Source organism: Xiphophorus maculatus, chromosome 18 (assembly GCF_002775205.1).
Source record: "Xiphophorus maculatus strain JP 163 A chromosome 18, X_maculatus-5.0-male, whole genome shotgun sequence".
Taxonomy (NCBI): Eukaryota; Metazoa; Chordata; class Actinopteri; order Cyprinodontiformes; family Poeciliidae; genus Xiphophorus; species Xiphophorus maculatus.
Genome location: NC_036460.1, coordinates 1835026 through 1853500, shown reverse-complemented (window position 1 = coordinate 1853500; position 18475 = coordinate 1835026). Strand labels below are relative to the sequence as shown.

The 18475-nt window shown below is 45.5% G+C and overlaps 4 protein-coding genes and 2 non-coding genes across 9 annotated transcripts; 3 read left to right on the top strand and 3 right to left on the bottom strand.

The window, feature by feature from the left end:
- Positions 1-690: 690 nt before the first annotated feature.
- Positions 691-6452, bottom strand: LOC102237455 (matrix metalloproteinase-23-like). The gene is made up of 8 exons (XM_014472200.2): positions 6324-6452; positions 4787-4899; positions 4506-4645; positions 3888-4055; positions 2722-2886; positions 2486-2596; positions 2233-2359; positions 691-2133 (listed from the first exon to the last, which is right to left on the bottom strand). Exons 1-8 carry the CDS (start codon positions 6360-6362, stop codon positions 1941-1943), a joined length of 1056 nt encoding a protein of 351 aa, XP_014327686.1. The 5' UTR covers positions 6363-6452; the 3' UTR covers positions 691-1940.
- Positions 6453-9160: 2708 nt separating this feature from the next.
- On the top strand, positions 9161-9232 carry trnag-ucc. Its single transcript has one exon. It is a non-coding gene; the product is annotated as a tRNA-Gly (tRNA).
- Positions 9233-9643: 411 nt separating this feature from the next.
- On the top strand, positions 9644-12288 carry polr2d (RNA polymerase II subunit D). Its single transcript, XM_005808231.3, has 4 exons — positions 9644-9888; positions 11051-11231; positions 11308-11403; positions 12106-12288. The coding sequence occupies exons 1-4, from the start codon at positions 9810-9812 to the stop codon at positions 12182-12184; spliced, it is 435 nt and encodes a 144-aa protein (XP_005808288.1). The 5' UTR covers positions 9644-9809; the 3' UTR covers positions 12185-12288.
- A 53-nt stretch (positions 12289-12341) lies between these two features.
- On the bottom strand, positions 12342-17753 carry LOC102237711 (dual specificity protein phosphatase 14-like). 3 transcript variants are annotated; one of them, XM_023351599.1, is made up of 3 exons: positions 17720-17753; positions 12981-13308; positions 12342-12570 (listed from the first exon to the last, which is right to left on the bottom strand). In XM_023351599.1, the coding sequence occupies exons 2-3, from the start codon at positions 13289-13291 to the stop codon at positions 12360-12362; spliced, it is 522 nt and encodes a 173-aa protein (XP_023207367.1). In that variant the 5' UTR covers positions 13292-13308; positions 17720-17753; the 3' UTR covers positions 12342-12359. The 3 variants fall into 3 exon arrangements, with proteins under 3 accessions (XP_023207367.1, XP_005808307.2, XP_023207365.1); XM_005808250.3 differs by lacking the exon at positions 17720-17753 and adding an exon at positions 14767-15172; XM_023351597.1 differs by lacking the exon at positions 17720-17753 and adding an exon at positions 14550-14635.
- On the top strand, positions 13320-18363 carry LOC111612006. Of its 2 annotated transcripts, XM_023351596.1 has the most exons (6): positions 13321-14741; positions 15211-15834; positions 15923-15999; positions 16671-16916; positions 17742-18015; positions 18158-18363. In XM_023351596.1, the coding sequence occupies exons 2-5, from the start codon at positions 15225-15227 to the stop codon at positions 17991-17993; spliced, it is 1185 nt and encodes a 394-aa protein (XP_023207364.1). In that variant the 5' UTR covers positions 13321-14741; positions 15211-15224; the 3' UTR covers positions 17994-18015; positions 18158-18363. The 2 variants fall into 2 exon arrangements, with proteins under 2 accessions (XP_023207363.1, XP_023207364.1); XM_023351595.1 differs by having other exon boundaries at positions 13320-14741; positions 17742-18363.
- trnal-cag lies at positions 14235-14317 on the bottom strand. The gene has a single exon. It is a non-coding gene; the product is annotated as a tRNA-Leu (tRNA).
- Positions 18364-18475: the final 112 nt, after the last annotated feature.

Sequence of the window (18475 nt, the reverse complement as noted above, 5' to 3'; positions counted from 1 at the left end):
CTCAGAAAACCAACAACGAAGCTAACATGCTAATGCCACTTCAGCACAAAATTAACCCGAACAAGTAAACATAACAAAAGGTAGTAAACAGTTCTTAATAACAATGTTAGCATCTTAAGCATCTCAATGTTAGCATGTTAAGCTTAGCATTGATAAACAAAAGTGACGAGTGGCTAATGCAGTCACAGCTAACTTTTAATTTTGTCTAGTAAATGTTGCTAGCACTACCATGGCAGCATTTACAGCTTTGTATTGTGCTTTTCAGCTTCAGATAATAAAATATAAAAAATAACTAGAGAAAAACGTATTGGCCAATAGATTAGTTCATTTCCACCTAAAAACTCAGATGATATCCAAGTTTTTTCTTTTAAATACATTAATCTCAAAACTTTTTGAGAAATGTGTTCCTCCCTGGGTATTATTTTTCTCTCTTACAGCCACAAAGGGCCGTCTGCTATAAATAACAGTAGAAAAATGAGCTGGATATCCACTGACATCTGTTAGCTCTTAAATATTTCACAACTTTTCCTGACCAATATTCAGAATATAGTCAACTTTGGTTGACATCTTTTATTTCCACTGTCTGAGACCTAAACTCATCCAATAAGAAGAGAAGCTGGAAATTTGTGAGATTAGTTTCAGGACAGTAAATATTTCTGAGGTGGATAGGAAAGAATAAGTTCCTGCAACTGGAAGCCAACAATGTTTATTGCAGCTGCTCTACATATCAAAAAGTTTCTATCGTCACAATATTAGGAACTAGAATTTTGTTATCTGGTAGATGTTGGCTGTGGGAGTTTAAAGCTGCAGTATAAAACATTTATAAAAAATGTTTTTTTACATATTTGTTTAAACTGTCACCAGACGGCATGGAGCTCCTCTGCTTTCTCCCAGTCATAACCAGAAACAACCAATCAGAGCGGGTCTTAGCACCTTCTTAGTGTAAGATGAGTGCAAAAGAGGCGGGGCTTAGCGCTGTCAATCAATTTTTTTTTTCACAGACTATCTGATTCATAGCAAACTGTCACAACATGATGACATTTTCAATAAATATTTACAAATATTGTTTATAAAAGTTACATACTGCAGCTTTAAAGACCCCTGTAAAAATACTCTGTATGACAGAAATAAATTCAGCCAATCAGATGGACCGCCAGTTGAAATCAGAAATGAATATCCGGCCTGACTGTGGGATTAGGAACCCAAACTAGGTTCTCTGAAGGGTTCTTCTCATGGTGCCGATGGAGACCCAGCCTGACCTGGATAACCTTCGGGTTTGAAAGTTCGACGTTGTGCCAGTTCTGTTAGAGCCGAGTCATTGATACCGAGTAGAGAATACCAGATCAGGTGTGAAGACAATGATGCTATTTCCTGTCCAGACCAAGGTTGAAACTGATGGTTGAGACACAGAAAAAGTCCACAGATAAAGCTGATATAACAGAAACCTCTATTGTTCTGGCAATGTGATCCAGTCTGAGGCTGTTGAGCCATGTTTGAGGCCCAGGTACAATGATGTCCGGCTCTCATAAGTAGTAACACTGTTGGAAGGTGCAAGTGATGTGGAGAGAGGTCAAAGAGCAACTCATGGGTCTGCGGTGTTCAGACAGGTCTGTGTAGGTTGTAGAGACCAGAACAAAATCTTAAACTCCAGTTAGACCACTGATTGATGGTTCAAGCTCTCCTGACTTGAACCTGACTCTGGCAGAGCATTCTGCAACTCATTGATGTCCCTGACTTCAGTACCAGTCCTGAGGAGATGAGGTAAAGTTCTGATCCATGAGTCTGTTGGGTCTGTAGGATTCTCTGTCAATGTCTGCCATTAGACGGGTCCTTTGGGAATGTGGTGTCCCTAGAAACTGATAGACTTTTCCTCCGGGTTGCTACGCCCCATATGCCTCCGTGTCTCCTCGCTGTCCCTGTGTTGACACCTGAAGACGTTCTCAGCTGTTGGACGGCTGCTCTGGTTTCAGCCGGATGGCCCAGGAGTTGGCGGACACGATGTCTCCACGCCGGTGGATCCGGCAGGTGTAGACGCCCTCGTTGAACTCATTTGCAACGATGCGAAGGTCTCTGTCCTTCATCACGATGTATCCAGGGATGGAGGTCAGGATCTGCTCGCCGTCTTTGTACCAGCTGCAGAAAACAGAGGCAGAGGATGGAGGAAATGGCTTGAGTGGAGTTCTGCTGGGTCCGACCCAATCAGCTCATCAGTAAGTCTCTGTCTGCGCTCACCTGACTTTAGGGGGAGAACGGAGGCTTTTGGTGCCACAGCGGAAACCCACCACCTTCCCTCGAGGAACCATCTTGATCTTCACGTTGGATGGGGGCGACGTTGGCGTGGCGACCACATCCAGGGGCTCTGCGGTGGGAATGAGATCCAGACAGGAAATACGTTTTCAAACCAGAGACAAAGTTCTGATCCTGTCTTTTCAAATATCACAGAGTGTCATTCTACTAAAGAGTACTACAGAGATCCTCGGGTCACCGTAGCAGAGGTCACAGCGCTGCGGACAGTTCTTCCTCATGAAGGTCTTCCTTCGTTCGCAGAATCCGAGTCGAGCCCATGGATCACAGACCCTCTTCTTATCCTGGCATCCTACAAACACAACATCCTTAGCAATGACACTTCAACAGAGACCTGACTGCAACACACAGGAGGCAGAACCAACTTAGACTTCAGAGTAAACACAAGACAGGAGCAGCTCTGTTCTGGGTCGGTACCATAGAGCCTCTGGATCCCCCACACGTCGTCCTGCGCGATGTTTCTCTGCCCGGTGTACGTGGCGTTGGGATGCATAAGGGCGTCCGGGTCTCTGGAGTGCCACAGCCCCAAAGCGTGACCGATCTCATGAGCCGCCACCTGGACCAGGTCGTTCAGCCAGACGCCTGCAGATTCACAGAGTCAGAGGTCCAACACTGGTTCTGGATCAGTCTGCCAGCTGTGATTGATTCTGTGCTCATCAATCACAATAGTTTAGTAGAGGTGTGTGAATATATCTGAGTCTGTGTGTATTTCCACAGCAGTAAACCGGTAGCAGTCAGATTTCAGAGCTGAACAGCCCAGTGACACAGACGGCAGAACTGCTGCCTTACAGCATGAAGATCCTGGGTTCAAATCTTAAATGTTAGCATTAGCCGGCTGTCATTGCTCCAATACCAACTGTTACGCTTGGGTCCTGTGCTATATTTAACGTTACTGCCAGGATGCTAACTTTGTAAGTAAGAACTACTTTTTTCTGCTATGACTTACTTGCAGGTTATTTTAGTCTTGAAGTGTTAGCATAGCAACATTAGTATGTTATTCTTGCCATACAAACTCTTTTTTGTTTATTTTTTAAGATTAGTATTAAGGTAAAAATGGTAAAAGTGGCATTAGCATCCCTTTGTTTGGTCTGCATGTTTAGATCCTGGCCTGGATTCTTCTGCATGGAGTTTGGATGTTTGGGTTTTCTCCAGCTGCATTCAGTGTCTGATGTAAGAGGGACACCTGGTGGACAGGAGGGGTATTGCAGCCTGTCAGGTAAAACTGTTGCTGTAGTTTCCCCGTCTCTCCAATAAGAGGATAGTTAACTGATTTTAACAGCAGAATCAGAAGGAGGTGAACAATCCTGCTTATTTAAACTGCGGGCCATGATGTGATGTCATCTTTTCCATTTTACCCAGACTCTGATTTTGCTGTTTGTTAAGATAGTTCTTAAAATAAACTTATTTGAAAGCATGACATGTCCACTAGACTTTCTTGTTGAATTTTACTTTTCAAATTGTTTTTTATCTCCTATTCTGATCTACTGGTCAATTACTTGTGGAGTTCCTCAGGGATGTGTGCTGGAGTCCATGATTTGGTTTTTAATTTGATCCTTTTAGTGTTGGTAGTGCTGAAGTATTACCTTGTTTCCAGCTGAACCGGGACTTCCCGAGGATCCAGAACTCGTGGTTGTCGAAGTGGATCTCTCCTCGAGGCGGCAGGAAGGCGTGAGCCAGCTCTCCGTTCAGGCCGTCGAAGCACGGATGGAGAGGAGACCACCAGCAGTCGGTGTGGTTAAAGATGTAGAAACCTAACGCACCAAAGACGAGACCAGAGGAATTAAATCCACAAATGTTTGTATTATTATTCAACCTTAGTGTCTCAGTGGAAACTAAATTCAGCTTGGAGTTTTCTATTATTGCTGAACAATCAACTGACTGGTGTTTTATCCCAACTTTTGCTGTCGCCATATTGTGGGTAATGGCAACAGCTGACATAAGCTGCTTGTGAGGGGAAAATAAATTTCTCATCAGTTTAAAGACTATAAATAGATTAACAAAGACTAAAACTAAAGATACTATGTCTATAATTTCAGTATGTTTTAGTTAGTTTTATAAATGACTGTTCCAGTTAATTATAGTTTTTCCACATTAATTTCCGATTTTCTTTATTTCAGTTATTGGAAATGTTTTCTCAGTGTCAGTTTTTGTTAACTATAATGATCGTGGTAGTTTGTTTGGATCCTTCCTCTGTGACGTACCGATGGTGATGTCAGCGGTGGCGCTGCCGTTGGTGACCTCGGTGAAGGTCAGCGGCGACACGTCGCTCCACTTGGTGAAGGCGATGCTGATGGCCTTCCGGGTGTCCTCCTTGTTCAGGGTGTTGGGGAACTTTATGATCCTGGACGATGAAGAGGCGGCAGGTCAGCGGGCTTGTTTTGCCCTGAGCATCGCCTGGCAGGCTGCTTGAAGCTCCGCCTCTTTTAACAGGCTGACGGTCTGCTTCCTGCTCACCTGTTCAGGTGTTTCTGGGCGGACCCACCTGTATGTGATGTTGTGGTGAGTCCACTTGTGTCCCAGGGGGTTGATGGCGTAGCGTCTGGTTCTGGTTCCTCGGTCTGAGATCGTCTCCATCATCATGCTGCTGCCAGATATCTGTCAATAAAACATCAACATTCAATCAGCTGCATGAGGAGCGGAGCTGAAGTTCCTCTGGGGTCCACCAGGGGGAGCTACTGGTGCACCATGAAGCAGAATAAACAAATAAAACCAACTGGGAAAGTTTCAGTGTCAGAACCAGAAGAAAGTCACAATTTCAGCAGAAAAGGTTGTAAATTTGAAGAAAAGAATGTTGTTTAATGAGATAAAAGCTTTGACCGATTAATCTAGATCCGGTCTGGTCCATCTGATTCTTTATCCTAAACAAAACAGTCGTTTGATAAAACATTTCAATCCTGATGATGATGAAAATTTGATGCAAAAAAAATTTCATATTTCCTGATTGGTAAAACTTCACAAAATGTTCAACATTATTCATTTAACTTTTAATTACTTTTTGTGAAGAAGTTCACAAAAAAATACTTTTTATTCTCCTATTATTGGGACTTTATTCTGATAATATTAGATTTAACCTATTATTACAATTTTATTGCTGTAAAACTTTATTCTCGTAATTTAACAAACCTACATTAGAACTCGGTTCTGGTGTTTGGTTTGGGTCAGAACTCGGTTCTGGTGTTTGGTTTGGGTCAGAACTCGGCTTTAGTGCAGCTTTAGTTTAAGCTGGTTTGGTTTTCAGTTCAGTCTCGGGTCAGAACCGGGTCGCAGCAGAACTCTGATTTTACACAGAACTTTTCTTCATGCTTTGTTCGTGTCTGTCGCCCACGTGTGGGCCGGGCTCAGTATCACCTCTGTTCTGTTCCTCGGACCCGACCAGAACAGCAGCAGCACCTGTTGGAGCCGACACCAGAACCAGAACAAATGGGCCCAGTGTCTGGCACATCAGACGGCTCAGATTACAAACCAGAACCATCTGATCCGACCCCGCCTCTCTCCACATACCAGGGGCCAGGTCCAAGAGTCAAAACCCGGCCACCAGGACTGGAACACAACCAGAATCAGAACCTCACGAGAACCGGGCCTGCCAGATCCAACAGGTTCTGATAATAGGAGCGGTTCTGGGTTTTGGACCCAGTGGGACCGACAGGAAGCTGCAGCTGCCTGACAGACCAGAACCTCAGAGGAGGAGAACTGGACCGGGCTACGCTGCAGCTGCTCGACCCGACTGGACCCGACTGGACCAGACCTCTGTTTGGGTCCAGAACCTCAGAACGTTCACACATCATGAATCTCCTGGTTCTGATTCTTGATGGATCTGGACCATCAAGAATCAGAACCTGAAAAGAACCGGGTCAGAACCAGCAGGACAAACCTGCAGAGACACAAAGGTCCAAAAAGTTCAGAACCAGGCTGAGGGCCCCTGAGGAGGGACCCTCCTCACATTCACTCCTCAGAGGTCACTGACAGCTGATCCAGTAATCGAACCGAACCGAACCGGACCGGAGCAGAACTTCACTGACCTTCATCATCATCACCAGCAGCAGCAGGAGGAGCTTCATGGTGTCCCCTCTGCGCCCGTCCGGACCGTCCGGACCGAACTCCTGCTGCTCCGCTGCGCTCCGGACCAACTGAGGGAAGTTCGCGGAGAGTGTGTGCGCTCGCTGCTGCAGGCGGGGCGGTCCGGGTGGGCGGGGTCAGGTGTGTGCGCGGTGTCCGCTTACTTTCCGCGGAGACATTTTAACCGTTTCAGCGCCGAACCCATCCGAACCTAGCCATGACAGAGGGAACACGCTCCGATCTGGAGGACAAACAAGAGCGAGCCGACCCGCGGGCCCCCCGGGGCCGCCGGGGGCCCAGGTAGGGACGCCCTGAGGTGTTTTCCGGGTCCAGATGTTTGGCACATCTGTGAAAACAGACGCTGGAAAACAGAGTCCCGCGGAGGAAAAAAGTTCCGAGCTTTTCATATCCAATGAGACAGACTGGGCCGCAGAAATGGTTCCATTCAGGTTCGGATTGTTGAACTGGATCAGAACCAGGAACCGACCGATCTCTGAGAGAAAAATATTAGTTTGTTTTGGACTGAAAAACTAAAATGGAGACAATGTGAAATAGTAACCCTGACCCGGTTCTGGTGGATTTGGACCCAGCTGAGTGAACAGTGGTTCTGTTAAACATGATGCCAGGACGGGAAGAGATCAGCAATGATACTGGGAAGGGTTCAAAGGTCATGACCAATCTACCTGAATCCATCATTCTGCAGAGCAGAAACTTCATAGAAATGAGCAGAAATCCCGGCTGTGAAGCACGGCGGTGGCAGGCTGGTGATGTGGCATTGATCTGAGGCCGTCTGCTCCTCAGCTGCAGCCGGATCCAAACCGGGTTGTCAGCAGACTGATGGTTCCGAACACACAGCAAGTCTACAACAGGATGTTTGACGAAGGTGTTACAGTGGCCTAGTCAAAGCCCAGAGCTCAGCCTGGCTGGGACCTTTAGAAAAACAATATGAGACGGATGAAAATCTCAGCTGAGGGAGGTTCTGTTGGGCCGAGACAACCGGGGTCCATTCTGATTCAGTCACGGTTTGAATTTAGCCCCGCCTTCATCCTGCCCTCTGATTGGCTGCTGGCTCATCCTGCCCTCTGATTGGCTGCTGGCTCATCCTGCCCTCTGATTGGCTGCTGGCTCATCCTGCCCTCTGATTGGCTGCTGGCTCAGCATGGCTCCTGCAGCTCAGCTGATGTTTTATTGTAAGTTAATCTGGAGTTGATAATGAGCAGCTCAGAGCCTCATCAGCAGCTCATTATGCCCGCATTGTTGCCATGGTTTCATCGTTATTGTTGTTATTATTGTTGTTGTTTATCAGTGAAGGGCGGCTGGTGACCTTCATCCCCCTGCAGAGCGCAGCAGCAGCTGCATGTTAATGAGCTGCACTGGTCCACTGCAGCGATGCATCCTCACCTTCATCACCTTCATCCTTTACATCATTGCTTCTATCGTCTTCATCAGTTACGTGATCAACATCATCTTCATCATTTATGTTGTCTTCATCATCCACGTCATCTTCATTTACAACATCTTCATCTTTTCCGTCTTCATCATCATTTCTATATGCATCATCTTCATAATTTACATCTTCATCATCATCATTACCATAATTAGCATAACAGCTATCATCTTTATTTTCATCATCACCATCATCGTCATCTTCATCCTTATCATTAGAATCACCACCTACTTATTGTCTTCATCATCACCATCTTCACCGTCATGGTAATAATAATGATGATGGTAATAATAATGATGATGATGATGAAGAAGATCAGTGCTGGTTGGTCCTGATGATCTCTAACTGTTTCCTCCTGGGTCTGCTGTGTGAACCGGAGTTGGTTTGGTACCGATCTGTTGGTTCTGATTGGCCGTCTGGCTGACAGACAGAGCTCCCTGCGCGCCTCGGGCCCCCCAGGGGCCTCCTTCAGCATCACAGAGAGGAGGAGGAGGAGACGGACCTTCAGCGGAGGCTGAGGGATGACGATTTAATTACACTTCTGTTCATTCATCTGTCCATCCACACACACACAGAAACACTCTCACACTGACAGAAACAGTAAAAGTCACAGGGACTCTCTCTCTCCTCCCGCCGGGTTCCCACAGACACCCCCCCTCCTCTTCCTCCTCCTCTTCATCTCTGAATGGAAACTTGCCGTCTGTTTACAGGCTGGTGGTCGTCATAGAGACCAGCAGGTCAAACTTGACAGTTCAACGATGTGACGTCTCACTCTGAATGTAACATGTTTGTGATAAAAGCCCCACACTCCATCGTGGGGCTTACACACCTTTAGGGGCCGCACAGTGCTTTGGGGTCCCATAGACCTCCATCAGACCCACTGGGGCCCCACAAATCCACAGAGGCCTCAGGACCATACTTTAGAGAAACAGAAAATCTTTTTTATCAGTCAGGTTCAACATTACCATCCAGGAGCTCTGAGGAAAATATTTATGCTTTTATTTCTTATTATGTCAGTTTTGGTCCTCCATACATATTAAGCTCTGGGGAGGAAACTGGGACAGATTACTAGTACAAACTTTCACAATAAAAAGCAACAAATCTATTTAAAAACTTCTATTGAGGAATGTCTAAAATTTGATCTATGGCGCCACCCAGTGGACAGATCAGGATAAAACGACCTTTATAATTGATGACATGAATAAAACGGAGTCGCAGGAAACAAAAAAGAGCAAAATGGACTAAAGAAGAAAAAGAAGAAAAACTAAACACCCAGCAAACCTCCTCTGAACCTGAGCCACCGCCTGACGACAGAACTGTAGCATCACCACGCTCAGCTTTAAACACGGGAAAGCGTTGGTGGTATAGTGGTTAGCATAGCTGCCTTCCAAGCAGTTGACCCGGGTTCGATTCCCGGCCAACGCAATTCTCCTTTTTTCTTGTGGCCCTAAAACCGGTTTTCTCTTTTAAAATGGTGATATAAAGTCTTTCCCGCTTTGACAGTCCTCGATAAGGCTGAAAGCAAGACCTTAGCATGTTTTCTGAATAATACTGGATCATCCGAATCGTTTTAGATATCAACGGTAATTTTAGTGTAACCTTTTTTATGACTCTTTGGCGGTCTCTTACTTTCCGCGAGGAGCACAGGAAGTACAGGTATGACGCTGTTACTGATCCCAGCATGCAGTCTGTGATCATTATCACAAGAACAAAGTGTATGATACAATAATAAATAAAATACATACAACAACACAAAGACGGCTCAGGATCTAAAACAGTCCGTTATACCAATGGACACCGCCAAGCCAGCAGGGGGCAGCAGTATATGTTACTAGCAGCGGAAGCAGTAGTGGAAGTGTGGCTGTGTTTGTGTGAAAAGCTCAGCGCGGGTCAGCTGCGCCATCCGAACTATCCCTCGATTACCTACCGGTGCCAGGACTCAGCCGGTTCTACCAGGAAACAACAGGACTCACCGGGACTCTCCTCCGGCGGCGGTTCCATCATGGCGGCCGGAGGTAGTTCGGTTCCTCCGCAGCTCGGAGACATAGAAGAAGACGCTTCTCAGCTTCTGTTTCCTAAAGGTGACAAAGCTCAACACAACACCTGAAGACTCGCTCTTGGACTGTGTTCGGCTGCCACGAGGCCGAACTTCAGTTGTTTGTAATGGAGAACAGTAGAATCATTGTGGTCAGAGCGGTTCTGGTTCTGATCAGATAACCCAGACAGCCTTGTTCCGTCATCACATGGCAACAGGCTGTGCATCTTGACCGGAGATCTGCTCTGTACCGGGTCTGTCACCATGGTTACGTTTTCTCTGCATTACCTCAGGGTTTATCAACAGAATTGAGCTTTTCCTCACGTAGGGAGGTTAATCAGTTGTTCTGGGTCAGAACCGAGCTGCGTGTGGCTTCAGAGCCACATGGGTCAGAACCAGAACCCCTCAGAGGAGTGGGATGTTTCAGATTCCATCCTGGACCCCTGAGATAAATATGGGAGCCATTTGTAAAACTAAACAGTCAGAAATTAACCGCAATAAATTGGGCTTATTTAGCCTGTCAGGAAAAGATTGGAGTTCAGTTTTCAAAGTCATGTTTGAGCTAAATATTTAGTTTACAAACTATATTTAGCCCCAAACTACATGTTTAGCTCGCCTGCTAAATAATTAGTTGACGAGCTCAATAAGCTAATTATTTAATTAGCAAAGTAAATATTTACTTAAACTAAATATTTAGCTCTAGACTAACAATTTAGATCTGAGCTAAATATTTAGTTAGCAAGGTAAATATTTACAAACTAGATATTTAATTTGTAAAGTAAATATTTATTTCACAAACTAATAATTTATTTCCAAATTAAATAAGATATTGAGTTCCAAGTTTAAATATTTAGTTTGGAGCAAAATATTTCTAGCTTATTTAGCTAACTAAATATTTAACTAAATACTTACTCTTAATCTAAAAGTTTAGTCTGCTAATTAAATATTTTTATTGAAACAGTGGCATTTTGAAATGAGTGAATAACACGGTGAAAATGTTACTTTGAAAAATTGACTCCCAGTTCTTTTTTTAAAATAATTAAATAATTCAAATTATTGTTTATGTAACTTTATAGGCGTCACTCTGTAGATAAACTCAACAGTTTATCAGACTTGAAGGTTAATGTTTTGTTGTATGAGGCCGGGTTGGGTCCATCAGAACCAGTGGTGATTGTGTGGAGGTTCTGACGGTGCCGTTGGTTCTGCAGAGTTCGAGAACGCGGAGACGCTGCTGAACTCGGAGGTCCACATGCTGCTGGAGCACCGGAAGCAGCAGAACGAGAGCGCCGAGGACGAGCAGGAGCTGTCCGAGGTCTTCATGAAGACGCTCAACTACACGGCCCGCTTCAGCCGCTTCAAGAACCGCGAGACCATCACCGCCGTGCGCAGGTGCCGCAGCTCAACCTGACCCACTTCTGTCTGCTGGCCGGCTCAGGTTCTGACCCGGTTCTGTCTGTCTCCGCAGCCTCCTCCTGCAGAAGAAGCTCCATAAGTTCGAGCTCGCCAGTTTGGCCAATCTGTGTCCAGAAGCCGCCGAAGAGGCCAAGGCTCTGATCCCCAGGTGAGTCAGTACCGACCAAGCCCAGTCGGGTCAGAACCGGGCGTATCCTAGCCTGGTTTTCTTCACAGAATATGTTGGTGGTTCTAACATTAGAACGTCAATCAAGAACCAGATTTTAAAATAAGAGCATGAACATAGAGAGTCAATAACTAAAACTTCAAACAGTCGTCAAATTTTATTAAACCGAATGTTTGAAAAACAGCAAAGTAATTTTTTAAAATTCATCCAGAAAAACTCATTTACAGAAAGCTAAGTGAGCTAATCGTCTTCAAAGTTAACAAAATAAATAATTTTTCCCAGAAAAATTCTAAATTGCTGAGCTAAAATAAATTTCGCTAGTGGTGGTGCTAATGTTTAGCTTAGCGCCGGCGCTGTTGACCCGGTTCTTTGACCTGAATGAACAGCAGTTGGTTCTGGTTTAATCTCAAGCAGCAGTAAGTCTGTGACTGTAAGTCCAAACGGTTCTGTCTGCAGCGGTCGCTTCTAACTGAGGACGGACCGGATCCTGCTGGTTCTGGACGTGTTGCTGGTTAAACACGCATGAATGGGTCATGAACCGGGTCAAGTTCTGAAGTAACCCAGCTGTTGACATTTCTGAAATCTGCAGGGCCAGAACTGGACCCAGCCAGATCAGAACCGGTTCTGTTGATCCAACATGACTTTATTTCTGTGTTATTAAGGTTCTGTTGGTTCTGGTTTCAGTTTGGAGGGTCGGTTTGAGGATGAGGAGCTGCAGCAGATCCTGGACGATATCCAGACCAAGAGGAGCTTCCAGTACTGACCCACTGATCTGACCCAGTACCATCTGGACCTTCCAGTGCCGATCCAATCTGATCCAATCTGATCTTTCTGTGTGCCGTATAAATAAACCTTTCTCTGCTGTTTTTTTTTTACCATGTTCGTGTTTTCTTGTCTCTGTCTGGTTCTGGTATCTTGTGTTTGGGTCAGAACCGCGTTCAGACGTTCACACAGTACTCGGCTCCGTCCGGGTCCGGCAGGGCCTCAGGCAGAACCCCGGCTGCCGTCCCCACCATTCTCACCGTGTTCTGACCCGACAGCTCCCTCTCATACTTCATGAGCTGCCTCCAGAACCCCGCGTTGGGTCGGATAAACGGCCGGCACTCCAGAACCAGTTCGTGGGCCTGACGGAGGCTGAAGCCTTCAGATCTGGATGCAGAACAGAACTTACATGATGGTTCTGTAGAACTTTACAGGAAATCTCTGACAAGAACAGTTGGGTAGAGTTCAGATCCCGACCGACCCGGGAAAAGTTACGGTTCTGTTTTAGGGGAAGCTAAATGTGCTAAACGTCTTAAAAGTTAGCAAAAATGCTAAAGCGTCTCGTCTTCTCAGTACATTCTTCCAGATAAATTGCACATCGCTAAGCTAAAAATAAGATTTGCTAACATAGTGGAGCTAATGTTTACCTTAGCGCTTTAGAATTTATCTTCAAAAATGAATCTAGGTGAAGCTAAGAACACTAAACGTATTCAAAGTTAGCAAAAATACGTCAGGGGTCTTTGCTTCTGGTTGTTCTGGCTGTGTTACCAGAACCGACCCAAACCCAGAGCCGTTACCTCATCAGGTAAGCCATGACCAGCGCTGCGGAGCGGCTCCTACCCGCCGTGCAGTGGACCAGAGTGGACCCGGCCTGGTTCTGCTGGATCCGCTCCGTCACCGGGTCAAAGTACTGACCCAGCTGGGCATGGGGCCGGTCCTGGACTGGGATGTGGAGGACCTGCAGGCCGTCGGGCGCTGGGTAGGGGAGGTCTGGCAATCCGCTGGCGTTGACGATGAGCGAGACGTTCCTGCTGGTCAACACAGCGGCGTTCAGCGCCGAGTCCAGATCACCCAGGTAAAGTCGGCCCGAAACCTGGGAGACCCGCATGCCGGTCCAAATGCTTCCTGGAGCAGGAGATTCAGAACAGTCAGAGTGAACAGCAGCTGCTACAGCGCTACCATGTGGACAGCTGTTTATCAGAACTTCAGGTGTTCGGATTGGATCCAGATCCTTGTTCTGTTAAGGTTCTGAGTGGTCCAATCCAGATGTGACCAAACAAATATCTCTGAACTCTAGACCTAGAAGAACTGGGCCTGCGTGGAGTCACTGACCTTCCCTCCATCCAGGACCTCTACTGAATGAAAATGGACACTAACGTGTCTGCAGATCCCACACATGCTGGACATGAACGGTTTAGACTTTTACTACAGAGACAGCTTCTTAAATATTATTTTATCAATCAAGTCAGTTGTCATTTGTATTGGACCAAATTGCATCATGTGAAACGAAAGTGGTAATCGAACACAGGGAAAGCTGATGTTTTAACAGTTATTTTTATGAATACATTCTGCCACAACTGGTTCTCAGACATTCATGATGTTGATGCGGAAAATGCAGTATCCCCGCCTACAGAAAAAGTTGTTGGCTACTCTGTTGTGGAACTAAATAAACATGTCCACTGCTCTAACTTGGCTTTTTTTATTTTTTCTCATATTAAAAAATTCCTACATAGACTGTTTCTATATCTATTATTTTATTTCCTCTACAGTTTATATTTTACACTTAATGTCTTGAAACCGAAGTCAGATTTCAAGACACAATCATGGCCAGTAAACTAATTCTGTGTTCAAACTGATTCAAATTCCACTCAAAATTTGAATCACCTTTGGCACTGCTGGCTTTCCATACAGGGCAACGTATTAAATTTCATCCGTTTGATGTGGATTTGTTTCCCGTTAAATCTAAATTAAATCGACAAAATGTTGCTGCTATAGACGTCAAAACATGTAAATTAAGATCAGATCTGCAGGTGAACGTGATAAAATGTTACTGTCAGAAGTGGGATTCGAACCCACGCCTCCAGGGGAGACTGCGACCTGAACGCAGCGCCTTAGACCGCTCGGCCATCCTGACATCACGGTACAACTTTCAAAACCCGCAGGATTTAAACAACGTGAGCCTGTGGATTTTATTAAGCTGGGTATCAAAACGGATACGACATCGCCTCTACGCCTCAAGGTTGAAATAAACGGCCACATATCGCAGCGAGAAAGTCGGGTAGGAAAAGCTACAATGTTACGAAAAGATCGGCTACCCCCCACCATTACTGGGTGAGTCACGATCACGAGCTGGATCATGTTCGCACCTGTTCGTGGGTCTGGCTTTGTCGCATCCTAAATTTGGATTTTTTTCGGATCTGTTTAGTTCCTCCGAGCGTCAGTTTCGTTTCCCTTTCGTCGTCGCTATTAAAGAAAAGCAGCAGAAGAAGAGTTTCGGTTCTCCCTTCGTACCGAAAGGAAGAGAAGACCTTCATCGGACTGAAACGGCTCCTGAACAGGTACAACTTGCTCTCATTAACTCACCGTTCAGGTAAAATATGCTCCAACTAACGCTAACTCTCCTGAACTCGGACCTTAACTCTAAAAAGGCTTAAAAACAAAACACAGGCTGAAGCCTCGCGGGTTGTTTCGAGATTATTCGAGATTGGCAGCACTAGTCCAGACTTCATTTAAAAAACTTCAAATTTACGTTTTTTCATCCAGAACCGGATGTTCAGGGATATCTATATATAATCAATTTCCCCTTTTGACGTGTGCAACATGTTAGTTGAAAACAGGATGAGCTGGTTCAGATGTTTACTCACGTCTCTATAGCAACAGTTTATGCATCAACAGAAACTGGGGGTTGGTTGCTTCAACATAAAAGCCTCTCCCGAAGCATGGATCAGAACCAAACTCTCGGGTTGGGTAGATAGTTTTTTAGTAAGTTTTTAAAGTGACTGACTTGTTCTGTTTGTTTTGGTTAAGTTTGGAGCGCAGACATGAACCAAGCTGCTCCGAGCCAGCGACCCGTCATCCCACAGGTCCGGTACCATCCATCCATTCAGATGGCAGGAAGTGGAACCACAGCCGGTGCTACTCGCCGTCCTCAGACCAGAACTCAACCTAAAACGGTCCAGAAGAACCAGAACTCCAACAGAACCGGTCCGGGTGGGGCGCGCGGACCACCTGACAACGATCCAGGTCCAACTGCAGACCAAGCATCAAGCAAACAGGGTCAGAGGTTCAGACCAGGTGCTGCTCACCACCCTCAGACCAGAACTGAGCCCAGAGTGGTCCAGAAGAACCATGATCCCAGCAGGACCGGTCCATGTTTTAACAGAGGACCAGAACCCAAGAGGGATCTGGGTTCTGCTGAAAACAAAGCTCCTCCCACACCAGACCAGGTCCCGCTGGACCCAAGGGCCGAACTGGACCGGAACCTGCTGCAGCAGGTGGAGGTTCTGACCCGCGGACAGAGCACCAACCAGGACTGGTTCCACTGGAGGAAGAATCGGATCACGGCCTCTGTGGCCCATCGCATCGCTCACTCCAGGTTCGTCAATGGCAAGAGCAAAGCTCCGCCCATTTCGTACCTGGCTGCCATCACAGGTAAGCCCCGCCCACCGACACCTGGACCCTGCTGGTTCTGACAGTTTTAACCAAATCGGTCGTGTCCATGAATCTGCTGGCGCCACAGGCGAGGGGCCCAAAGTCCAGACCAGAGCCATGAGCTGGGGCATCGAGAAAGAGGCCGAGGTCGTCCGCAGGTACCAGGTGAGTTAATAGAACGGGTCTGAAAGGTCCGACATCACCTGGACGCGTTTGGGCAGACCTGTGATGACACAGCTGCAATAATCAATGCCACTAAAGATAAACGCCCGGATGAAACTTTAGAAATGTGCTTCAGGTGATAGAAGGCCGACTTTGTAACCGTCTTTATGTGGCTCTGAAGGTTCAGGTCAGAGTTCAGCCTGCTCTCTAGTTTCCAGCTGTAATACCTGAAGCTGCGTGCCATTATTTATACCAGAAAAAATTTAATTTTCTAAAATTTCAACAAAAAAATTCTAGTAATGCAAAATACTATAAAATGTGAAGAATAATTTTAAAACATCAAAGAATCAGATTTTTTTTTAAATTGTAACAAAACTCTAAAATATTTAAAGAGACAGTATCATGTCTATTTATAGCATAATCAAGTAACTGTGTTACTTTGGCTTGTTATTAAAGTGCTGTATGAAACTGCCTGATGCCTTGAAATTGGGCCTCCGTCTCTTTAAGAATTAAAGATTTACTCTGGCATAACAAAAGGATCAAAGCACCAGTCCAGGTATATTTTTGATGTAAAACTCAGAAAAACTACATTTTACATTGCACTGCGCCTTTAAATATCTTGATAAAAACAGACTTTGAGGAGTGTGTGAAGTGTTTCCCGTTGCGTCCTGTAGACTCTGAAGTCGGCGGCGCTGGGCCGACCCGTCCGGGTTCTGGAGTGCGGCCTGTTCATCGACGGCCAGCGGCCCTGGCTGGCGGCCAGCCCTGACGGCATCGTGGTGGACGCGCGGAGCGGCCGCAGGCTGCTCTGTCTGGAGGTCAAATGTCCCTACAAACACCGGCACCGTAGGGTGGAGGACGCCTGCAGGGACGACCCGGCCTTCTGCCTGCAGCTGCTGGACGGGGACACACCTGGACAGGTAACCTCCCAACAGAGCACGGCGTTGTTTGGTTCTGACTTTCTGCCTAATTCATTTAGTTTTTAGTGCTAGCTTTTATTAGTTTGAAATTATTGAGTTTTTATTAGTTGTAATTTTATTTTTTTCATACTTCGGCTCATTTTTAGGTGCAGAATTCAGAAAGATCAAAGTATTGCATTTTGATTATGTTTACATTAATTGGGTAATGAATACTCAAGGTTATTATAGTAAAATGAAACTAATAAAATTACAAAAACTGAAACTGAAAAGATTTTCGTTAACTAAAATGAATAAAAACTGTTATTAATGGAAAAAAGCTATAACTAACTGGAAATATATTGTGCGTTTATAAGACTAAGTAAAACATACTGAAAATATAATTTATTCTTCATTTTTGTGTTTCTTAATCTGTTTATTAGCCTTTCAACCCGATTCATTAATCACCAGTTTTGTTTATTTCAGTTATGTTTTTTTTGTATTTCAGTTTTTCTCAGCTTGAGTCTCAACAGAAAACAAGTTTTAAGAAAACGAGAATAAAGTCGGAATACGAAGTAGTCATTTTATGAGAACTTAACAAAAAATAATTAAAAATTAAAATGAGTAATGTTGAACATCTTGAGAAGGTTTACGAGTAAGGAAATACTTCATCATTTCAGGCATCAGTATCAAATTACTATCAGTAGGAGAACTTTTAAACGATTGAGCGGTTACATTAGATCTAGATAACTATAATAACCCTGGCTCAGTCACTTTACCTGTCCTCTGTCTCACCTGTCCTCTGTCTCACCTGTCCTCTGTCTCACCTGTCCTCTCTGTCCTCCGCAGGCTCCAGTTTACGCCCTGAAGAAGTCCCACAGCTACTTCACGCAGATCCAGGTCCAGCTGGCCGTCACAGGCCTGGACCGGGCCGACCTGGTCGTCTTCACTCTGATGGAGACGGCCATTGTCCCCGTGACCTTTGACCCCGACCTGTGGGATGAGACGGTGTCCAAGCTGGAGGTCTTCTACCAGGAGGCTGTCCTCCCTCACCTCAGACAAAAAATGCAGCAGAAAGCAGACGCAGGGCCAGAACTGTAGAAACAGGACGGTCCAAACAAAGGTGATCTACTGGACAAGTCCTGTCCTCTGAGGACGGATGTGTTCTGGTTCTGAGGGTGGTAGAGGACAAGGGACATTTTTTAAGCTACTGATTCTGTTATACATTACTTTATTCATCCCAGCAGGGAAATTATTTATTTCAGATTAAACAAGTCGGACTTCTGAGGAACTCGACCTTTTGAGTCCAGTTTGTCCAACAGCGTCCAACCAGAGACTGACAGAACCCTGATGAGCTTCTGGATCGGAACCAATCCAAACGCTCTCAACTGGATCAGCTCACACTTCCTCATATCGGACCTTTTTCTGTAGCGGGCTCATGGTTACGAAAATAAATTCATTTCGTATGAAATTTGTCTCCATTTGTTGTCAATTGGGAGTTCTGGAAGAAACAAAGGCAGCAACGCTCCCCCGACTTATTCTGGGGTCTAAGGCGTTTCACAGCAAAACCACACAGTTAGCAT

Coding starts and splice junctions, on each gene's coding strand:
- LOC102237455 (XM_014472200.2), bottom strand. CDS start 6,362: ATGAAGCTCCTCCTGCTGCTGCTGGTGATGATGATGAAG. Junction 4,900..6,323: donor TGCTGGTGATGATGATGAAG/GTCAGTGAAGTT, acceptor TTTTATTGACAG/ATATCTGGCAGCAGCATGAT. Junction 4,646..4,786: donor CACCACAACATCACATACAG/GTGGGTCCGCCC, acceptor TTCATCGTCCAG/GATCATAAAGTTCCCCAACA.
- polr2d (XM_005808231.3), top strand. CDS start 9,810: ATGGCGGCCGGAGGTAGTTCGGTTCCTCCGCAGCTCGGAGACATAGAA. Junction 9,889..11,050: donor TCAGCTTCTGTTTCCTAAAG/GTGACAAAGCTC, acceptor TTGGTTCTGCAG/AGTTCGAGAACGCGGAGACG. Junction 11,404..12,105: donor GCCAAGGCTCTGATCCCCAG/GTGAGTCAGTAC, acceptor TTCTGGTTTCAG/TTTGGAGGGTCGGTTTGAGG.
- LOC102237711 (XM_023351599.1), bottom strand. CDS start 13,291: ATGCGGGTCTCCCAGGTTTCGGGCCGACTTTACCTGGGTGATCTGGAC. Junction 12,571..12,980: donor GTCATGGCTTACCTGATGAG/GTAACGGCTCTG, acceptor TTCTGCATCCAG/ATCTGAAGGCTTCAGCCTCC.
- LOC111612006 (XM_023351595.1), top strand. CDS start 15,225: ATGAACCAAGCTGCTCCGAGCCAGCGACCCGTCATCCCACAGGTCCGG. Junction 16,000..16,670: donor AGGTCGTCCGCAGGTACCAG/GTGAGTTAATAG, acceptor TGCGTCCTGTAG/ACTCTGAAGTCGGCGGCGCT. Junction 16,917..17,741: donor ACGGGGACACACCTGGACAG/GTAACCTCCCAA, acceptor TGTCCTCCGCAG/GCTCCAGTTTACGCCCTGAA.